Here is a 20919-nt window from a genome sequence, read left to right on the forward strand (position 1 = left end):
ACTGCAGTAATTCATATTCTTAGTTCTTTCGGTAAAGTCACGTTGAAGGGAAACAATAAAATAATAAAATATATACAAAACAATAAAAATTCTCACGACATTTCGACCATAACACAAACGGTCGTCATCAGGTGTGTCGGTTTGCATAAATGTATTTATTTTTAAACGGTGTATATATTTATTTATTTTTAAAAAAAACATTAGCGCCACGCGCAGCGATTTGGCAGTTTATTTAGAAGGACTAGTCCATCTATGTTCTGAAAAGAGGAGGGGGGAGACGAAAAATTTAACGTATGCTGTCTGAAAGCCACTGTAAGCATGAACAATCAATTAAGACCTGAAATGGTTTATCAAATCTTTCCAATGATTGCTAAGCCAGAATCCATCTTCTCGGTTGAAACTGTCTCTGTGCTTGTATATGTGGATAGCCTCATGAACGAATCTCTCATGGTAGCCAGATGGCTTACAAAGAACCTCTGTCTTGGAAAAGTCAATGTCATGTGAGCCTACTGAATTATAACAATGATCTGCCACGGCCGAGGTGTTGGTCCTACCGTGTTTAAGGTCTGCTTTGTATTCACGAATGCGGTCCGAGACATGGCGTTTAGTTTCTCCAATGTAAATACTACCACAGAGGCAACTTAGTTTGTAGACACCAGGGTATTGTATGTCCGGAATCACATCTTTTACAGATGGAACCAGATCACGGATTTTATGTAATGTGTTGAAACGGACCTGGATCTTGTGTTTATTCAAGATTTTGGAGATATTTTTTGTGATCCCCGCAATGTAGGGTAAAGTGATGGTTTTGAAAGGCTCCTCAAGAGGGTCCTTCTTCATGGTTTGAGTGATAGCTTTGCGGATTGTATAGTTGGAGTAACCATTAGCCTTAAGAGCTTGGTGTACGTGCTTGAGTTCACTGCCTATGTGTTCCTGGTCGGATATGCATTGGGCTCTATGATACAGAGTCTTGATGAGAGAATTCTTCTGTGATGGATGGTGGTGGGAATCCGGTTTCAGATAAGCATCCGTATGGGTAGCTTTCCTGTAGACAGAGTGGCTCATTGAACCATCAGGTCTCTTTTTAATTAGGACATCCAAAAAAGGTAGCTTGCCATCTTTGTCGACTTCCATCGTAAATTTGATGGCAGGGTGTATGGAATTGATGTGGTCGAAGAATTGGTCTAGAGCAGGCCGGCCATGTGGCCAGATGACAAAAGTGTCATCCACGTACCTCTTCCATAAGGTTGGGCGCAGAGTGGCAGTCTGGATGGCGTCAGTCTCAAATTTCTCCATGAAAATGTTAGCTATAACCGGAGATAGGGGGGAGCCCATTGGGGTGCCCTCAGTTTGTTTGTAGAAAGTTCCATTCCAAGTAAAGTATTCATTGGTTAAACAGTGTCTCACCAGGGGGGGTACTTCAGTGTTTAGTCCTTGATGAACCAAGTCTTCAATGATTGCGATGGTGTCAGGTACAGGAACCTTGGTGAATAAGGAAACTACATCAAAACTGACAAGCAGGTCGTCTGGGGACAGGGAAATACCCTTGATTGTCGATACCAGGTGAGTAGAATTTTGTACTGCAGAGGTGGTTTTTCCAGTGAAAGGACGCAGGATTTCAGACAAAAAACGAGCCAGTTTGTAGGTGGGGGAGTTGATAGTAGAGACGATGGGAGGAAGGGGTGTATCTACTTTATGTATTTTTGGTAAGCCGTATAATATAATTGGTAACACACTATGCCGTGAAGGACTGAAATCCTGCAGCGCCTGCAAGGTCCCCCTGCTCAAGAAAGCACATATACATGCTCGTCTGAAGTTTGCCAATGAACATCTGAATGATTCAGAGGACAACTGGGTGAAAGTGTTGTGGTCAGATGAGACCAAAATGGAGCTCTTTGGTATCAACTCAACTCGCCGTGTTTGGAAGAGGAAAAATTCTGCCTATGACCCCAAGAACACCATCCCCACCGTCAAACATGGAGGTGGAAACATTATGCTTTGGGGGTGTTTTTCTGCTAAGGGGACAGGACAACTTCACCGCATCAAAGGGACGATGGACGGGGCCATATACCGTCAAATCTTGGGTGAGAACCTCCTTCCCTCAGCCAGGGCATTGAAAATGGGTCGTGGATGGGTATTCCAGCATGACAATGACCCAAAACACACGGCCAAGGCAACAAAGGAGTGGCTCAAGAAGTGGCACATTAAGGTCCTGGAGTGGCCTAGCCAGTCTCCAGACCTTAATCCCATAGGAAATCTGTGGAGGGAGCTGAGGGTACGAGTTGCCAAACGTCAGCCTCGAAACCTTAATGACTTGGAGAAGATCTGCTAAGAGGAGTGGGACAAAATCCCTCCTGAGATGTGTGCAAACCTGGTGGCCAACTACAAGAAACGTCTGACCTCTGTGATTGCCAACAAGGGTTTTGCCACCAAGTACTAAGTCATGTTTTGCAGAGGGGTCAAATACTTATTTCTCTCATTAAAATGCAAATCAATTTATAACATTTTTGACATGCGTTTTTCTGGATTTTGTTGTTGTTATTCTGTCTCTCACTGTTCAAATAAACCTACCATTAAAATTATAGACTGATCATTTATTTTTTATTCTTAGCTCTTTCGGTAACGTGACTTTACCGAAAGAGCTAAGAATATGAATTACTGCAGTCACGAAAGCTTTAAATCAAAATTTGATCATTTCTTTGTCAGTGGGCAAACGTACAAAATCAGCAGAGGATCAAATACTTTTTTCCCTCACTGTACTTTTTTCCCTCACTGTATGTGTGCGTGAGTTCAGGTGTGCGTGGGTATGTGGGGAGTGGAAGTGTAGCTTCATAGCGCAGCACGCTATGAACCTACACCCGTCCAACACTAGTGAAAAATATATGAACTGGTCCTGGGGCTCCCCTAGGTCAACTCAGCCTCAAATGAGTCCCACTACGGAGACAAAGGCGGCTGGGCGCCTCTTGTGCCGTGTCGGCCTTTATATGAACTCGTGAACTGCACTTGCCCCAACAATCTATAGAGGGGATCTTTGTGTACGTGCGCGTACGTGTACATGCCAGTGTGCTTGTGAACGGTGTGCGTGCGTGTGCTGCATGTGCGCAGGGTGTAAGTAAGGGGTGTGCGTTAGCTCGCGTACGTACTGCAGCGTCCGCTCATCTCTTCATGGAGAATGGAGCGAATCACCTCCTTCTGCAAAGAGCCAAAGCAGAGCAGCAGCAGCATCACAAACGGGGGGCTTCTCAAAGCGGGCAAGATAAACACAACGCCTCTGGTTGGCGCGGCGCAGCGAGCAAATTGAATCCCGCATCACAAAAACAAAAAATCTCAGGGATTTGTTTGAGGTCAAAGCCGAGGGAGCCGAGTGGGCGGGCGTAAGAGGGCGAACGCGAGCGGCAGTAAACCGGCAGCAGAGGGCTCTAGAGGTGGGCGCCAAACGCCACCTCGACCTGATCGTGGCTCATGGCATCATTTGTGTCGGCACGAGGACAAAACCCCGGGGAGCTTTTTACACCACACCCGGAGAGCTCTCGGTCCGACGGCCGTTGAATGTCACATTGGACGCGCGACGAATTCCACGTTGCCGAGCGAGACCGTCTCGCGAGCACCGATCGCGCGCACTCACCGTGATCCCCACTTCTCCTTTGTAGCCGCGATTTCCCACCTTGCCCGAGCTCCCCTTGCATTCGCGACGAGGGAAGAAGGGAGAGTCAGAGAGAGAGAGAGAGAGGCGACAAGCAACCGGCAGCCGTGCTCGTTACGAGTCGAAGGCAAATTGCCTCCCGGCTCAAACGGGCGGGTGGGCGACGACCCTGGGACCGGCGAATGGGAATTCCACATTCCTATGGCCGAGGTAGGGGGGGTAGGGGGGGGGTTGTCGGTCGGTCTTCCCGCACGACGACCAACCCTCCGTTGGCTTTGATCCAAGCGGGAAGTTTTTTTTCGGCACCAATCTGCAGCTGTTAATTTATTTGTATTTATTCATAGCTCGCCTCCCCTGGATGTCTAGCCACCGTGACGAAAGGGTCTTCAGGATAATTACTCAGTCAGCAAGTGATTGCAGAACGAATACGAATGTCCGACAAATGCGGCGTAGATGATATACACGACAAACGGGAATAAATTAACGGTCACGAGAGGAAGCTCGCTGATGAATGAAGACGTGATAATTAATGGTTATTCACGGGTGATCAATTATTGTTGACTGAAGATAACGGCAGTTGATTATGATGAATAATGAACAGCAGAAATGTCAAGATTCGTGATCTCTGGTAATCATACCAATTCTCATCATCACCATCGTCATGAGACAATGCATGTACTACCAAATAATGTTTTTTTTGTTTGCATGTTCACCACAAGTATAAGTGGTTAATGCAGACATGATTCTTTGCAAAAGGTTTCAATTTGGAGTTTTAACATCTTAACACAACTGTTTTATTGCCAGAAAGGGTAAAACCTATTCTTATATCCAAGAGAGTGATGTTCACAATAACGATGATGACGACGACAATGATGATTACGATGATGACTGATGACCATGCTGTTGATTCTTGACGACTGATTACGATGGTGATGATGACGAATACGATGATTACGATGATGACTGATGACCATTCTGTTGATTCTTGACGACTGATGACTACGACGGTGATGATGACGACGACGATAGGAGTGCACCTCGTGCTCACCTGTTCTCCCTTGCTGCCAGGTTCACCTGGCAGGCCGCTGGCTCCGGTCACGTCCATCCCGGGGGGCCCCTCTTTGCCCTGCAGGCACCGACGTACATCAGGATTCACACCACGGAGCGCAGCACGAACCCAACAAACAAAATATGCACAAAGACAAAGATTCCTCATATAGTCTTAACGGACTGTTGGGGAAAGTGCTGTTAGCGGGCACCTATGAAGGCCGGCACGGCACACGGAGGGGTGGGTGTGGCCACCACCACGCCCGACCGCCTTTGTCTTCCCAGTGATGATGCTTTACACACCGCACCAGGTACTCATTCGAGCCTGAGTCGACCTAGGGGAGGCCCAGGACCGGTTCAGATAATCGCCACTGGTGTTGGCCGTGAACGGGAATCGAACTCGGGTCGCCGGGTTTGTAGAACAGCGCGCTAATCGCTACACTACCTGTTCCCCACCACATCACACACACACATCACACACACACATCACACACACGCACTCGCACGCACGCACTCTGTACCCAGAGCCGCGGTCTGCACCTGAGCTACCAGTTACACAAACCAAACCTCTCTGGAAAATGCGCAACTGGATCATTGCCCGCAACTGCTTTGACCACATCCGAGCGAGTGGTTGCACACCAAGGAAATTAAACAGCGGATTCGGGATTGTACCAAGAGTAGAGGTTTAGATGCCCAGCACGTGACGGAATACGTCGCTCAAAGTCGCCGAGCAGATCCACACTTGCCAGCAGAGTCAACTGTAAGCAACTGGCAGTGCAATTGCTCGCAACCGCTTGCAGAGAATCAGAATCAGAATATTTATTTATACTGGAGGAATCCGATGAGCTATAAAGCTCTTTTTCACAGAAGTCCAGTAGAGGCACAGGGTCAGAACGTTATAACAACAGTACGACAACATGATAGGAGTGCATAGTATAGGAAAGGTAATCAAATTACTTGAAACAAATATTCTAATAAAACTAAACGATGTTGTACCTTACCAGGTAAGATTCACTATGCCATTAGCTTATTTTTCAGAAGCATCCTGGCCATCACAAATGATAAGCTCAACGGGGGGGGGGGGGGGCTCATCACGTGACGTTTATCGCAGCCAAATTTTTTAAATAAAAAATCTCTACGCGTGTTTCTGAGCGTGCAGAGACGTCCCCACGTGTAAGTTGCATGCAACCCGGTTGCACAACTTTTCGCGGGGGCTGTGCCCCTCCAAGCGGCCGTGTGTAGGCCCTCACCTTCTTGCCCTTGGGGCCTTCCTTCCCGGGCGGCCCCTCGAGCCCCCTCTCTCCGACGCGGCCGACCTCTCCGGCTGGCCCCGCTGGCCCCGGAGGGCCTAGCAAGCCCGGGTGGCCCTGCAACAGAGAAGGCCGGCGAGGGCCGGACCGGAGCGCACATTAGACTCGGGGAACATATTTGTCACGTCCTCCATTCTCTGTATTCATCGATCCACTGCTGGATGAAGGCAGTGGTCCTGCGATGTAATAATAATTCACGTTGCACCTGCACCCGGGCTGGCTTTCGTTGCTCCGTAATCACTCATTCTTGATCGTCGTCCGCCCTCGTGCCCTCGTAGTGATGTGTGCCCTGCCCAAACCCACTCGCCCTTTCTCAAGAGTTCTGAACGCTATCTCTAGATGTAGTAATTCCGAGCATAAGCCATGCACCTCTCCATGCTTCTAAGCCACGAGGTAGCCGGGTTGCTCGTAGCTAGCCATGTAATGATGCATCGGTGAATCGGTGAAAATTAAACAAAACAAAAATATTTTCTACTCAGCTGACAGCGAACATCGATCACAAGACAAGAAGGGGGGAGGGGGTGTGGGAAGGGGGGGGGAGGTGGTAAAAATTCCGCAAGCAAAGGCGAGATCGAGGCCGCAGCAGGGCTGTGGTGGATTGGGCCTCACTGCGCAAACCAGGGGGGGAGGCTCCAGCGGAGAAGTGAAAGTTTATGTGGGGGGGGGATCGGTAAGGGGAAGATCATTAACTTGCAAGGGGAGAAGGGAGATGGGAAAGAGCGGGGGGGGGGGGGAGATGAGGGTACAAAGGAGGGGAATTTTTTTTCATTGCCTTTGTCCCTCATTCACCGCGATTGTGATGCTACTGGCGTCATACCATGCGGTGACTTTTCCATTCGGATCTATAGCGTAGATTTAGCGCGACCCTTTGTGTTAAGATAATTTCCTCAAAAAAACACGTGCGGGCATCACAGCGCTACCCCTGAGATCCCTCCGAGTGACCTTTTGCATCCAGGACTTTTGACGCCCAGTCTGCCACGGACAGTGATGTTCGTCGCACGTGCACGGTCAAACGGTTGTGACTCTTTTCTTGTGAGCACTCATTCAGCGACGCAGCTGAGTCCATCAACTCGCAACACTGGGGAACCCGGTTTAATCAGAGACGGCCGAGACCTGGATTCGCAACTGCGCCGTCACCTCCGAGTCACCCAGCCACCTTTAAAACCAATCACCCACGCGGTACACGAATCAAAACACGTGCGCACGTGATATTCGAGTTTTTTTTTGTCCCGGTTCGTGCACGTCGCATGGAATTAGTTTTATGTGGCAATAGCAGTCAAGAGATGCACGACAACGCATCACTTTAAAGGATACGAAAACCTCGCAGATTCATGGCATTTCATCGAACTGCGGCATGGAGAAATCGTTGGATGCCTAACATTTAGCGCACTGGTTGCTAGTGGTGTAAGGCATACGAGAATGCCACCTTGGTTTAACTCGTAGGCCATCGCGGCCAATATCATCCATAAGTGGTTACACTGGGGGGTTACACCGCGTGAATATAAATTTGACCGCTTTCGAGCGAACCCGAACCCGCACCCACCCACGAAGATCGTCGCGCAAACCCATTCTGGAATTCAGCCGAGGCGCCCGAGCGTTTCGGGGGCTTCAACGCCAAGAACCCGGACGAGAGTTTTAGACAAAACCAAAGCGCTGGCTGGGGTTTCAAAGAAGGTCCTTGGTGGACGACAAATTGTTCAGAATGCGGCAGGTAGGGTGCTCGCCCGAGCCCCATCACGTGACCCCATTTCTCCGGCTCTCTTATCATCACACCGGCTTCCGGTCTTGAAACGAGTGAAGTTTAAGAGCCTCCCGACTAGTTTTTAAAGCCTTGCATGGGTTGGCACCACCATACGTTCACGAGTTAATTCATCCGTACACCCCCCCAAGGTTGTTAAGATCCGCAGACTGTCCTTCTGTGCATACCTCTATCGCGGTTGTGTTCCTGATGTGAGCGGGCATTCGCTACGATTGCGCCGCGATTGTGGAATTCCCTCCCGTTGGAAAAACGTTCATCTGAAAACGTGAACACTTTTCAGTCTCACACATCTTCTTAAGTTCCGATTTAAAGCTTTCGTGACTGCAGGGATTCATATTGTTGGTTCTTTTGGTAAAGTCAACGTAGAAGGGAAAAAATAAAATAATAAAATTTAAACAATAACATTCTCACGACGTTTCGATTGCAACACAAGCAATCATCATCAGGTGTGAAAACCACAGCCAGAAAATTTTCTTGCTGTGGTTTTCACACCTACGTGACTTCACCGAAAGAACCAAGAATATACTTCTCAAGTTCGTTTATCCTATTGAGCTTCTCCTTCTCTCTTGGCCTTTCCTTATTTTTACAAGGCGCCTTGAGACATTAGTGGAAGGCGCCTTGCACTAATTCTTACAAGGCACCCGTGGCAGATGCAGCCACCATCTACTCGAGCATGCAACCGGTGGCGTGTGGCTGTGTGGATAATCCTTGAGCAGGCAGTGAACGGCATCGTGAGGCATTGGGAACCTCGGTTGGGTTCAGCGGAGGCACTGAAGAAGTCATCCGTTCAGCTTCCCCCCACGGGGAGGCCGTGCTTTTGGCCTTCGGGGCAAAACCCACGGAACCGATGAGTTGCCACACACAAAGTGGTACAGAGGAAGAAGAAGGGGCACGCGGTGGCGGTGTAGGTTGCTGGTGCGACTTTCTTTGCACACAGTGCCGCGGAGAGCAGCTGATATATATTAAAAAAATAAGCCCGGTAAATATTTAAGCACTATAAATGGACTCGAGGTGGGGCGGGGGGTGGTGGCGGGCGGGGGCGGGGGGGTGAGGGAGAGACGCGAGAAACGTCCGGATCGTTTTAATGAGCGCCCAGCGGTGGTGGCGACGGTGGGCGATGACGCTCGCAGCACCGGCACGCTGCTCGTTCGCCGTCAGCTGCAGCGAGACTCAGGGCCCGCGTTTAAAACGGAAAAACCATTAAAAGAACATCTGCCGACCGGAAAACGCGCTCCGAAGCCCGAAACCGCTCGCGCCCGAAAAAAGAACACCAGCCACAAATTGCTCATCGCCACGAGCCTTCATTTAAATACAACGCAACCCCTTTTGACCACAAGTTCACCCCCCCCCCCGACGCATGGGAGAATTAAGCGAATGACTTTTAATTGAGCGAAAGAAGCCCTCGCCGTCCTTGCGGTCCCCGTGCTGCTCCCATCCGTGGCTTTGCCGCCGCGTCGTCGTCCTCGTCATGACGGGCGACGCGCCAGCTCTTTATTCCGCAATTAGATAAAAAAAAAACTAAAACTTTTTTTGTTATTTAACCAGGTTAAGGCCCACTGAGCTCTTAGCTTATATTTTTTTTTTAAGAAGCGACCTTGCTGCCATCACAAATGTTAGCGCAGGGAAGCGGCTTATCGTCGCGTGGAAATTCATCGCAGCCAAATACTCGGAACGCACGTTGATTCTAAATGTATACGGAAAAACCGGAGGACCCGGATTAAAAAAATCCAACGTGACCACGGGGAGAGAGAGAGAGAGACACACACAAACACCAAATATACAGCAGGCATCGTCAGGGTCGGGATAAAACCCACGGCCACCTGTATACCAGGCGAGGGAGGTAACATCTCGACACAGCGGCACCCCGTTTGTGTCAGGGGTGGCTGGTAACGTTACCATCCCAGCTCAGATTGCTTATATACAGGGTGGCCCAAAAGTCAGGACACGTAGGGTTCTTATATTTATTTTGACATCACAAATAGGGTTATTTAATCAATATTTTAACAAACGTTCAAACTGGCTACCATTAACATTAATGCACGCGTGAATTCTCTCTTGAAATTAATTTAATATAAAACAAAATATTTGAACACCCTGTGTACCAGGCGAGGGGGTAACATCTCCTAGCCAGCGGGACCCCCCCCCCCCACGGAGCCGGGTTAATCCCTCGACCTGCTCCCGTCGGCTCCCGTCGTCCCACCAAGCCAAGTTATGATGCATGTTGATTACGGCCTCCGTGATCTCACCCCCAACCCCCACCCCCCCCCGCAAAAAATGTTGAAGCGCGAGACCTATGTTCGTGAGAACCATACCCCCTCCGTACGCACCCCCCCCCACTCTCCCCACACCTCCTCCCCCCCCGGGGTTAGATCTATTTTTCGTAATGAACGACACCTACGTACGTCGGTGAGGCGGCTGTTTTTAACCATCAAACTGCTGGCAGGAAGTAGATTTTTAACAAGGGCCCCTATACAGGAAAAGAGACCTTAACGTGCGCCGCCTTCGACTCCACGAAGGGACAAACACGACGCACTCGGAGTCGTGTTTGTCTCTGTCTCCTTGTTGCTGCTGCTGCGGCTGGGGGCTCACACCGCACCGCAGATCTCCAGCGTAGAAGGGCCCCACAACCGGCTACGCGAGACCACTGTCCGTCCGACGAATTAAACTCAAACAATTCACACTCCCCGGTTCAGATTTCGTGTTTTTTTTAGTTTTTATTCTTAGACTCTGGCCCGGGGTAAACGGCGTCGGTGAGTACGTGGAGGGGAACGCGCAAACTCCAAATATACAGGGACCAGGTGTCGGGATTGAACCCACGACATCCTGCATACCAGGCAAAGTAGTTAACATCTCACCACCACAAGTGCTGACGGCTGGCACGGGACATGAGTAGGCGGGTGGCCAACACCACACCTGGCCGCCTCTGTCTCCCTATAGCTGATGTTTACACACTGCACCAGGTATTAATTTAAGGCTGAGTCGACCTAGGGGAGACCCGGGACTAGTTCAGATGTTCTCCACTGTTATTGGCCGTGAAGCAGGAATCAAACCAGGGTCATGGGTTCGCGGGGCAACGCGCTAACCACCGCACCGCCGCTCCCCGCAATGCACACGGCACACACGGACAGGCGCACTGTCGATTGTGCCCCACGATTGCCTCCGCAGTCGAAGCAGTGCTCCTCCACACTGTGACGCGCTCTAAATATGCCGTCCTGGCTGCGGCTTACGGTCGCGTCTACGCAATGAGCACACGTGGAAAGGAAGAAAAAAAAGAAAAGAGGACAATCTGGAGCAGGCTAAAACAACAAAACTAAAAAAAGAACCGCACAACGCAGAGACAGGGCGCGCACGACAAAGGGACGCGGGTCTGCGTGCAGATTTCTTTGGCGAGACCGTCTAGAAGAGAAATAAAAAAATAATCACGCCGCTTGCGCCCATTACACAGGCGTCGTCGGTTCCTTGCGGCACTCCCTGCCTTGAAACTGAAGCTCATTATCCGGCAGGCGGGCCAACAGACCCGGCATTATTCTTTCGTGAACACCGAGACACGTGACGACCGAGGACCGAAACAACTATCGGTTGAACGCGACGGCGATCGGAAGCAAATGAGAGAGAGAGAGAGCGAGAAAGCGCGAGAATAAACGAGCTCCTACGGCAAGATAAGTGCACGGTGACATATGGTGGGTGGGGGGGGGGCACGACCTGCACGCGCGACAAAGGAGAGACGACAGAACTGATGAAGGGAATTAATTCTCGACGATACTGTGGACCCCCCTCCCCCCTGCATCGGACGGCTTAACCCTGGTGGCGACGCTCGCGCTCTTCAAAAAAACAAAACCGTCCCGTTCCTTCCGTAAAGAAACCTGTGGTTCTCCCGTTCTTGAATTTTAAATGAAACAAACAACAAAATCGATTCGAATTCGAGGTCCGCGGTGGGGGGGGGGGGCAGAAACCACTTCGGAATGGAAAAAAAACCACAACAGTTGGGTTCCATTGAACGTTTGCGGGAGCGGGACGAAAATAAAGAGTCGCTCTCAACTGCGACGCTTCCCCGAATGCCCACCACCCACATCAACGCGGGTTAAGAAACTTACAAAAAAAAACAGTCTTGGATCGGAGACGCCAGGGAAATTACGGAGGCTGTCCATTCGGCGTAATTATCGCACTTTGCCACGGTGTCCTGCGACGCGATTAATGGGACGAAATGACTGGAGCTCGACTCCCACCACTAACGAGAGGGAGCGGGGGGCGCGTGGGACACGGCCGTGTCTGGAAATGGCAGAAGGAGCCACTGCTGCAAGTGGTGTCACTTACCCTTTGTTAAACAGCGGAGAGAGTTCTTTCATTCGCTTAATGAAGTTTGGGTCGCACACGAGGTTGGGGAAATGGCGAGAGGCTGCACGGAAATAACTCTTTTAAAAAAAAAATGTGATTATATTTTACGTTTTTTTTTCCAAAGACTTCTTTCATTGACTTAATTGAGTTTGGATCGTGAAGTTGAGACTGTTGAAATATTCCACAGTCAGTGTCTGGACGGTCATTAATTAATTACGCTTTTATTGCCACCGATTTTCATTTTTTTTGACACGAGTGAGTCCAACTTAAAGTTCAGGAATTAAAAGCGCCACCTTCGTGGCCTGCCATTCATAACGAAAAATTAAAGGACTAAGATGTGAAGGTTCCATGCTCGTGTTCCGCAGTGGCACACCAGTCACTTATTTTCGTTATTCCTTCCGTTTATTTAATTAAAAACAGTGCTCGTGGTTAAACTGATTCGAACACTTTCCATATTGCGATGGCAAACTCAGACGGAAGCGTGCGTGCAGGGCCGCTGTCTCGAATAACAAACCACAACGCTTACCCTTTTCAGACAAGCCTGCCTCGAGCATTGTCTGCGTGCATTATTATAATGATGATTATACTTAGCCGTTTATTCATCAATAAACATATTCCACCTGGAGAATTGCTTGCGAAGGACAATCTCGTTCGCATTCGTGTGTCCCGGGTGGCAATCGCCACGTATGTGGCACAACACGTAACCACGCGTATACAGACTATTTCAATTGACAAAAGGGCTTAGTTCCTCATGGAACTCTCTCCGGAGGCACTGCCCCCCCACCCACCAGATCGTGATCCTCCCTCCCCCCATCCATCCCTACCCTCTGACAGCAGGAGGAGAGGGGGGGGGGGGTCAGGGATATATTTTCTGGATTTAAGGCGCAAACAGCACCAACTAAAATTAAGCCTTGGTTATACGTGCAATTTTGGTGACGCCATTCGACATGGTCGCAATCAGATCTCCATGGCCACAATTATCTGTCCAGAAAAATCACCCATCGGGTGCACGACTACACTGATTTGTGAATGACGGGCTTACGCGAGCGCTCACAATTCGTGGCCGTGCCACCCCCACTGCCGACGCGACGGGCAGCCAAACGCGACGCGGGCGATTTTCAGACAAAACCTGCTGCCACTGCGTTTGAACTGCCTTGGCGGCGAGTCCAAATTGAACCGGCCAAACTCCTGGGTTTGCAAGCCCAGCGAACCGCGCCGGCAATGCCGCCGCCGCCGCCACCACGTGGCAGTGTCCGTCGTCTGAGCGGGCGACCGAAAAAGAGATCTGGGGGGGGGGGGGGGGGGTAGGGTTGGAGGGGGCTCACGCAGACGCGGGAGATCCGTAGGTAGCTCTCACCTGCAGCCCCTTGTCTCCGGGGGATCCCTTCCTCCCGTCCACTCCCGCAGCGCCCACCTCTCCCTGCCGACGAGCAAAATGGAACTTGACGAGCGGCACGCGCGACCCGCGGCTCCGGACAGCGCGAGACGCACCACTGAAACTTGAGCCCGGTGTCAATAAAGTTATAAATAATCTGGTCAACAACAACAATAACATATTCTTGGTTCTTTCGGTAAAGTCACGTAGAAGGGAAACAATGAATCGCTATCCGTGGTGCTAACGTTAAAAAACCGCCACTTTTTTCAAATTTTCTTGTTGTGGTTTTCACACCTGATGATGACTGCTTGTGTTGCGGTCGAAACGTCGTGAGAATTTTATTGTTTTATATTTTTATAATTTTATTGTTTCCCTTCTACGTGGTGACTTTACCGAAAGAACCAAGAATATGAATCCCTGCAGTCACGAAAGCTTTAAATCACAACGACAATATCGTTAGTATGTTTAACTTCTTTTGCACTGTACATAGCCAACCGTGCTAATCGGAGGTGCGATGCTACAATAACGGCAGCCCAGGTGCCATGGGCTGACTGCCCGAGATGACTGGCACAGAGTAGGGGGCACAGGTGGCGCATCTGACAAATCTGGTCACACACACCACCACTCACGCGAGCTCATGCCTACTAGATTTTAAGATCAAGCTACAACTATTGCTTTGAATTACAGAGGAACAAGTGCGTCATGATGAGAAGAATACGTTAAGGTGCAAGCCATGTCGGGGACGCGAGTGTTTTTGAAGTGTATTAAACAATATATATGCAGGGTGGGCCACAAAAATTAAATAGAAACACAATCTGTAAATGATAGAAAATTTTTTTTAATTCATGAAAAATAATTTCTTTGTAAATGACCGCCGCGGCGACCGTCGCGCGATCCCCAATTGACCGGAGCAGCGTCTCCTCGTCGAAGTTCAGGGGTTCTCATTGAATACTCTCCCTCAACTTGCTGAGTAGGAGCCGGAGATTTGGCCGCTTCGAGGTCTGCCAACGCGATGCTTCGCATCCACCGTTGCTTCCCCACTCCCGCAATCGGGAAACCAACGCCCGAATACGGTGCGGAGTTGGAGCCGTTCGGGTCTTAAAATATCTGTGAAATATTTGAACGATTGTTTCTGAAATTAATTTCAACTCTTCGTGCACGGCTGCTGACGTGCATACCGGTTCATTATAAACTCCCAGGCTTATACTTTATTATTGTGACAAAAAAAATAAACAAAATGGTTTAACATAAAAAATCCGACTATTTAAAATCAGACAGTTACTTATGGCCCACCCTGTATAAGTGGCTATGCTGAATGCTGTTTTTTTGTATGTGCGCGCGTGTGTGTGTGTGTCCAGATAAGTCCTTCTAGGCCGCTTAATCATTTGCGATGAATGAGGAGTTGCTTGAAAGCTTACGATACGCTATTTATCGAAACACGGTTTGCACATCCGAGTAGGACGGTTGGCTACGTCCGGTGTGCAAGAATTTCAACATACGTACTAGAAGAAACTTGACACTTGCCCTGATTATTTGGCCTATTCAGCCAATAGGCTCTGATGCTGTTAACCCCATTTCATCGTTTATAAATATTTTTAGTCGGTGCAAACCCCGTTTCAGAACCATACAGCAGATAGGAGTAACCCAGCACCATTGAACCTGAACAGGCTTCGAACTGTGTTAATATCTTTCCAGCTGTTGTTGATGCGGTTAGCGTTTCGACAGGGTTGTTTTAATAGATACATAAAATATTCACTGGCCGGTGTTCAACTTTAATCTATGAAGCTCTTGACCTCTCACCTTTGGTCCTGATGCCCCTTGTTGCCCGGGTGCTCCCGGAGTACCCAGCATGCCTCGCTCACCCTGCCAACACACACACACATACAATCATAAAGATCCCCCATATAGCCTCTCACATACTGACTGTTGGGGCAAGTGCAGCTCGTGAGCACCTATCACAAGCCGTCACGACACCCGAGGGGGTAGTGCGGTCAGCACCACGCCCGGCCGCCTTTGTTTCCCCACTGTTGATGTTTCCTGGGCCGCAAGGGGCTTGGCTCGGCACGGCACGGCCGTACCGGTGGGTGAGGGGTTTCGGTGACTTACCGTAATCGGCCTGGCAGTTTAATTGTCTTCTGTTGATGTGACGGTTCGTTTATCTGGCCATTACGACGATTTGTCAGACTCCACGCGGCAGGCGTGGGTGCGTGCGTGAGACCGTGAAATGCCCGTTGGCACGCGGCTTAACCGGCAGCGATGGCGATCGCTCGCGGCCACGCCTGCTGGCGGGATGCACGGCAAGGCTGATGGCAAGAGGCGCGATAAGACGACGAACCTGGTATTTAGAATGCACGCCGTGTACCCCCTGAAATACCGAGGGGGGGCACACACCCGGCACAATCCGCTCTGTCAACGGAACCCCCGTTATTTTCCATGAAGAGCAACCCATTCGCAGCATGCATTTGTATGTACGTGTGTTGGACTTCTTTTGTGCCGTACGTAGCCAACCGTGCTCATCAGAGGTGCTGGAGGAAGCACAACAAACTCAAAACAAAAAGCAGTTCTAAAGAAATGAGTTTTCAATCTAGATTTAAAAGCGCATAAGCTCCAGTGGCTTCCTAATATGGGCAGAAAGAGCGTTCCAGACGGCCGCAGAAGCGCATCTGAAAACGGTCGATGCAGCGACCGTCTTTGTTCAAGGGCCAGCCAAAAACTGCTGCCGCGAGGATGACCGAAATTCGCGTGATGGTCTACGCTCCTTGACGAGACCAGCAAGGAATTGTGGTTTGTTTTTGGCAAGCGCTCCGTGTGTAATGACTGTAAACGCAATGGGAAGGTGCAGCTGGGCAATTGCCTGCCTACGCTACTCCTGGCAGAAGAGCCTCCGTTCGACGGAGCCCTGGAGAGGACCTCCAGGGCCTCGAGAATAATTTTGGCTTTTTCTTCACCGCACGCAACCCACAAATAGATGACTCGCGGAGAGTCAATTTACATCACTGCCGGGTGGACAGGGGCGTGGGGTGACATGGGGCGGATTGAAAAAGACTCGCGCCGCTGTTTCCACCGCCGCGCCGGGAGATCAAATCGAACCGGCCACCTCTGGCCTGCGAGTACCAAAGCCTCACCCTCTCTCCTCTCTCCCCCGGTGAACCACGGCCTCCGGGAAGCCCAGGGTCTCCCTGCACGCAGAACGAGATGGGGGGGGGGGCGGTGAGTGGGGTGGGAGGGGGGACCCGGTGGGTGGGGTGGGTGGGGTGGGGGGGGATCGTGGAGAGAGCGTGCGCCCGGCAGTGGCTGTGCGGTGAGGTGCGGTGTCGGTGCCGGTGCCCGTCACGACGGTGAGCCGGCTACAAACCTTGGCTCCCTTCGCTCCATCCTCGCCACACTGCCCTTTCAAGCCCACGTCGCCCTGCCGGCAAAGATCGCAGACGGTCAGCTCCCGTCGCCGGCGACCCGAGCGTACGCCGCAGCAAGATGATTACTCGAGTACAAAATCACCACGTGCGACGATCACAGCAAGTCGATCACTGGTCCCAACGCCAGCCCCCACGAACACGGGCAACGTGATCGAGGCCCATTTCATTTGAAAACTAATTCCTCTACAACTGCTTTTTTTGCGTTTAGTTTATTGTCGTTCCCCATCGCCATCCTCCACGCCGCCGATTAGCACGGTTGGCTACGTGACAGTTGGCTGCGTGACAGTTGGCTACGTGACGGTTGGCTACGTGACGGTTGGCTAGGTGACAGTTGGCTACGTGACGGTTGGCTACGTGACAGTTGGCTACGTGACGGTTGGCTACGTGACGGTTGGCTAGGTGACAGTTGGCTAAGTGACAGTTGGCTACGTGACGGTTGGCTACGTGACGGTTGGCTGCGTGACGGTTGGCTACGTGACGGTTGGCTACGTGACGGTTGGCTACGTGACGGTTGGCTAAGTGACGGTTGGCTACGTGACGGTTGGCTAAGTGACGGTTGGCTACGTGACGGTTGGCTGCGTGACGGTTGGCTACGTGACGGTTGGCTACGTGACGGTTGGCTAAGTGACGGTTGGCTACGTGACGGTTGGCTACGTGACGGTTGGCTACTTGACGGTTGGCTACGTGACGGTTGGCTACGTGACGGTTGGCTACGTGACGGTTGGCTACGTGACGGTTGGCTACGTGACGGTTGGCTGCGTGACGGTCGGCTACGTGACGGTTGGCTACGTGACGGTCGGCTACGTGACGGTCGGCTACGTGACGGTCGGCTACGTGACGGTTGGCTAAGTGACGGTTGGCTACGTGACGGTTGGCTACGTGACGGTTGGCTACTTGACGGTTGGCTACGTGACGGTTGGCTACATGACAGTTGGCTACGTGACGGTTGGCTACGTGATGGTTGGCTACGTGACGGTTGGCTACGTGACGGTTGGCTGCGTGACGGTTGGCTACGTGACGGTTGGCTACGTGACGGTCGGCTACGTGACGGTCGGCTACGTGACGGTCGGCTACGTGACGGTTGGCTAAGTGACGGTTGGCTACGTGACGGTTGGCTAAGTGACGGTTGGCTACGTGACGGTTGGCTGCGTGACGGTTGGCTACGTGACGGTTGGCTACGTGACGGTTGGCTACGTGACGGTTAGCTACGTGACGGTTGGCTACGTGACGGTTGGCTACGTGACGGTTGGCTACGTGATGGTTGGCTAAGTGACGGTTGGCTACGTGACGGTTGGCTACGTGACGGTTGGCTACGTGACGGTTGGCTACGTGACGGTTGGCTACGTGATGGCGCGAAAGAAGTTCAATGTACGCACGTGCAACAGGAAACAATTAAGACAGACACACGCACCGACACACACAGAAAACCCAACCCCCCCCCCTTAGTGAATTGGCTGAGTCGAGCGCCCTCCCCCCCCAACCCGTATGTCACATACGTATGGGCAAGGCCACACGGCAGAATGAGATCGCAGGTCCACGACTCTTGTCCACGCGGTGTCATGAGCGAGGCGGCGTGCGTTTCACGTCGTGCGTTTCGTCGATGCAGTGCCGTGTTTGACGTTTCCCGTTGCGTGCATAAAATAAATATCTAAATCGTGCTGCACGGCATCCACGCCACATCCTGCCAAGTTGCTCGGCACGAGGTCCGACGTTTCACTCCGCGCGCACGCCGGAGTTCCGAGGGGCGTTTTGTCTTTCGTGCGCGAATTTGCGTTTTGCCACTCACATTTTCACCCTTTTCACTGTACATTCCACGCTCCCCCTTGATGCCCTTGAATCCGCTTCGTCCCCGCAGACCTGGGGTTCCCTGGGGAGCAGCGTGGAGGGAAGCAGGGCACACAGGAGGGAATGGTGACGTGCATGAATGGAGAGTGATTTTTTTTTTCTCAAAAAAATGTCATCACGTTTCCCAAGGGATGTGTGATACGTACGGAGTGTGTGGTGCGTGTGGTGCGTTTGGTGCGTGCGGTACGCGAGGTGGGTGACATCGTGACTGTGAATATGAAAACTCACAGCAGTGCCCGGCATTCCCAGCTCTCCTGGTTCACCCTGTCGAAAATCAAGAAGAAAGATGTGAGCAGTCAGTCCTCCTTCCAAAATAACCTGGATTAGTATCAATGTCGTTTCAGGCAGTAGCCTGAATTCTCTGGGTCAATGTCACCTCACGGGCTGGCTTGCACTCTCTAGGCTGAGTGGAAACAGGTCAGCCCGGTACAGGCCGATCAAAAATGTTATGGACGGCAGGTACATTTAAATTAACACGCACCTTTGCAAACAATGCAGTTTTGGTCTTTTACTCACAAGCACTCGCATCGTACATGCCAATCCGTGCTACTTGGAGGTGCGGTCTTCCACGGAAGTATTTCTGAGAAAGGCCTGCCCTGACCCGCATCACGAATGGAATAAAAGCCACGGAAAGGCCCGCTTCTTAAACCACCTCGAGTCGTCCGTCAACCCGGGGACGGTGCGAGTCAGGCCACCTCAGGCCGAGCCGAGCTGGCTGCCCCGTGGAAGCGAGTCCTTGAGGTGGCGTTTACCTTGGGACCGCCAATCCCCGCGAGGCCGGGGATTCCTCGTGCTCCCTTGTCTCCGCCCTGCCCCTTGCTTCCCTGTGGGCAACGGGTGTCGGACATTCACGTCAGTTCGGCTATTGAGCATTTACAAGTGCAAGCGTTATTTTTTTTATACAGGGACTCCTCTACTTACGAACGTTCGACTTACGAACTTTCAGAGGTGCGAACAAACCTGTCCGAACAGTCGCAATAAATGGCGATGGTGGCACCTCCATCTGCATAAAAATTACGAACCAGTGGCATCTGCAGCTACAGGAGATTATACAACGTTTAAAGCCATTCCCCGTCTTTAGTGTGCACGCCGTACAACACGTTTGGAATCGACAGCAGTAAAGTCGGACTTACGCACAGATCGACTTACGAACAGACCTCCGGAACCGAACTCGTTTGCAAGTAGAGCAGTCCCTGTATATTTTTTTTGTATATTGCGAGAAAGAGAGAAGAAAAAAACAAACGAATTGCGTCTGGGCACTGCGGAGCTTTTGAGAAAGAAAAAAATCCACAGGCGCAAAGGGAAAGAGCAACGTCGCTCAAGGAGGTTATTGATCTCATTGGAGGGACCTGTGAACGTAAATCGCACGCTTCAGTCTCGTGCGCGCGGGGACGAAGGAAAACAAAACTGAAACGAGGCAATCAAGAGGAGGTGAAACGACCCTGGTACGCCACACGCGTGCGCGGAATTCTGAAGCCTTCGCAGCGCTGCACGGACGCAGCCAATGAGCGTGGGCAGGTGCAAGCGGGGAGAGGTGCAGGGCCTGGCACCACACGGAGAGGCAGCAGCAGGAGGGGCCCGCGGATGAGAGATAGACGCGCGAGCTAGGGACATCGTCGTCAGTGTTGGACTCAGCGAGCGGCCGCGTGGGCAGGGCACATCCCTGGAAGTGACGACGGCCGGCGGTCGAGACTGGCGGCAGAACGGCAGCCCGGGGAGGGGGACGCACGCGCCCGAGAGGACGTCCCCCGCAGAGACGGGGCAGCGACGGGATCGGCGCCGGCGGAGGGAGGGCCGCGGAGTGTCACACGGCAAGGCCGCCGCCGGGGGGAGGTGGCGACGGTTTGGCGAGGCCTTCGTCCGGCAGCGGACAGGCCGTGGCTGACGACGGCGAGGGTGGTGGTGGTGGTGGTGGTGGTGACGACGACGACCCACCTGCGGTGCGACGGGTCCACGCTCGCCCTTGTCTCCCTTCTTCCCGTCCAGACCTTCAGGGCCGTGGTCGCCCTGCGGCATTCCGAACCCAGGGGACAATGACACGGGGAGGTTGAATGAGCTGAACGGATGTGTCCGGTGAAGGAGTTGAGTGGACAACGGCTAGGCTGAGTGAATGAGCTGAACGGATGTGTCCCAGTCAAGGAATTGAGTGGAGCGAATGAGCCCGAGTGAACAAAGGGTGAGCGAACGTT

General features: G+C 51.7%; 1 protein-coding gene across 2 annotated transcripts in view; it reads right to left on the reverse strand.

Moving 5' to 3' along the window:
- The window catches only part of LOC116952812 (uncharacterized), a 151999-nt gene that overhangs the window by 3213 nt on the left and 127867 nt on the right, over positions 1-20919 (reverse strand). For both annotated transcript variants that reach the window (XM_076074443.1, XM_032972481.2), the window contains exons 95-106: positions 20666-20737; positions 19483-19554; positions 18959-18994; positions 18672-18752; positions 16825-16878; positions 16595-16648; positions 15270-15332; positions 13452-13514; positions 5941-6057; positions 4692-4769; positions 3626-3679; positions 3144-3192 (exon numbers count right to left, since the gene is read on the reverse strand). In XM_076074443.1, coding sequence (XP_075930558.1) covers positions 3144-3192; positions 3626-3679; positions 4692-4769; positions 5941-6057; positions 13452-13514; positions 15270-15332; positions 16595-16648; positions 16825-16878; positions 18672-18752; positions 18959-18994; positions 19483-19554; positions 20666-20737 — 793 coding nt within the window. The remainder of the gene's footprint in view (positions 1-3143; positions 3193-3625; positions 3680-4691; positions 4770-5940; positions 6058-13451; positions 13515-15269; positions 15333-16594; positions 16649-16824; positions 16879-18671; positions 18753-18958; positions 18995-19482; positions 19555-20665; positions 20738-20919) is intronic.

This window comes from Petromyzon marinus, chromosome 48, assembly GCF_048934315.1.
Source record: "Petromyzon marinus isolate PM22_M1 ecotype Great Lakes invasive population chromosome 48, UKy_Petmar_22M1.pri1.0, whole genome shotgun sequence".
In the NCBI taxonomy this organism is placed as follows: Eukaryota; Metazoa; Chordata; class Hyperoartia; order Petromyzontiformes; family Petromyzontidae; genus Petromyzon; species Petromyzon marinus.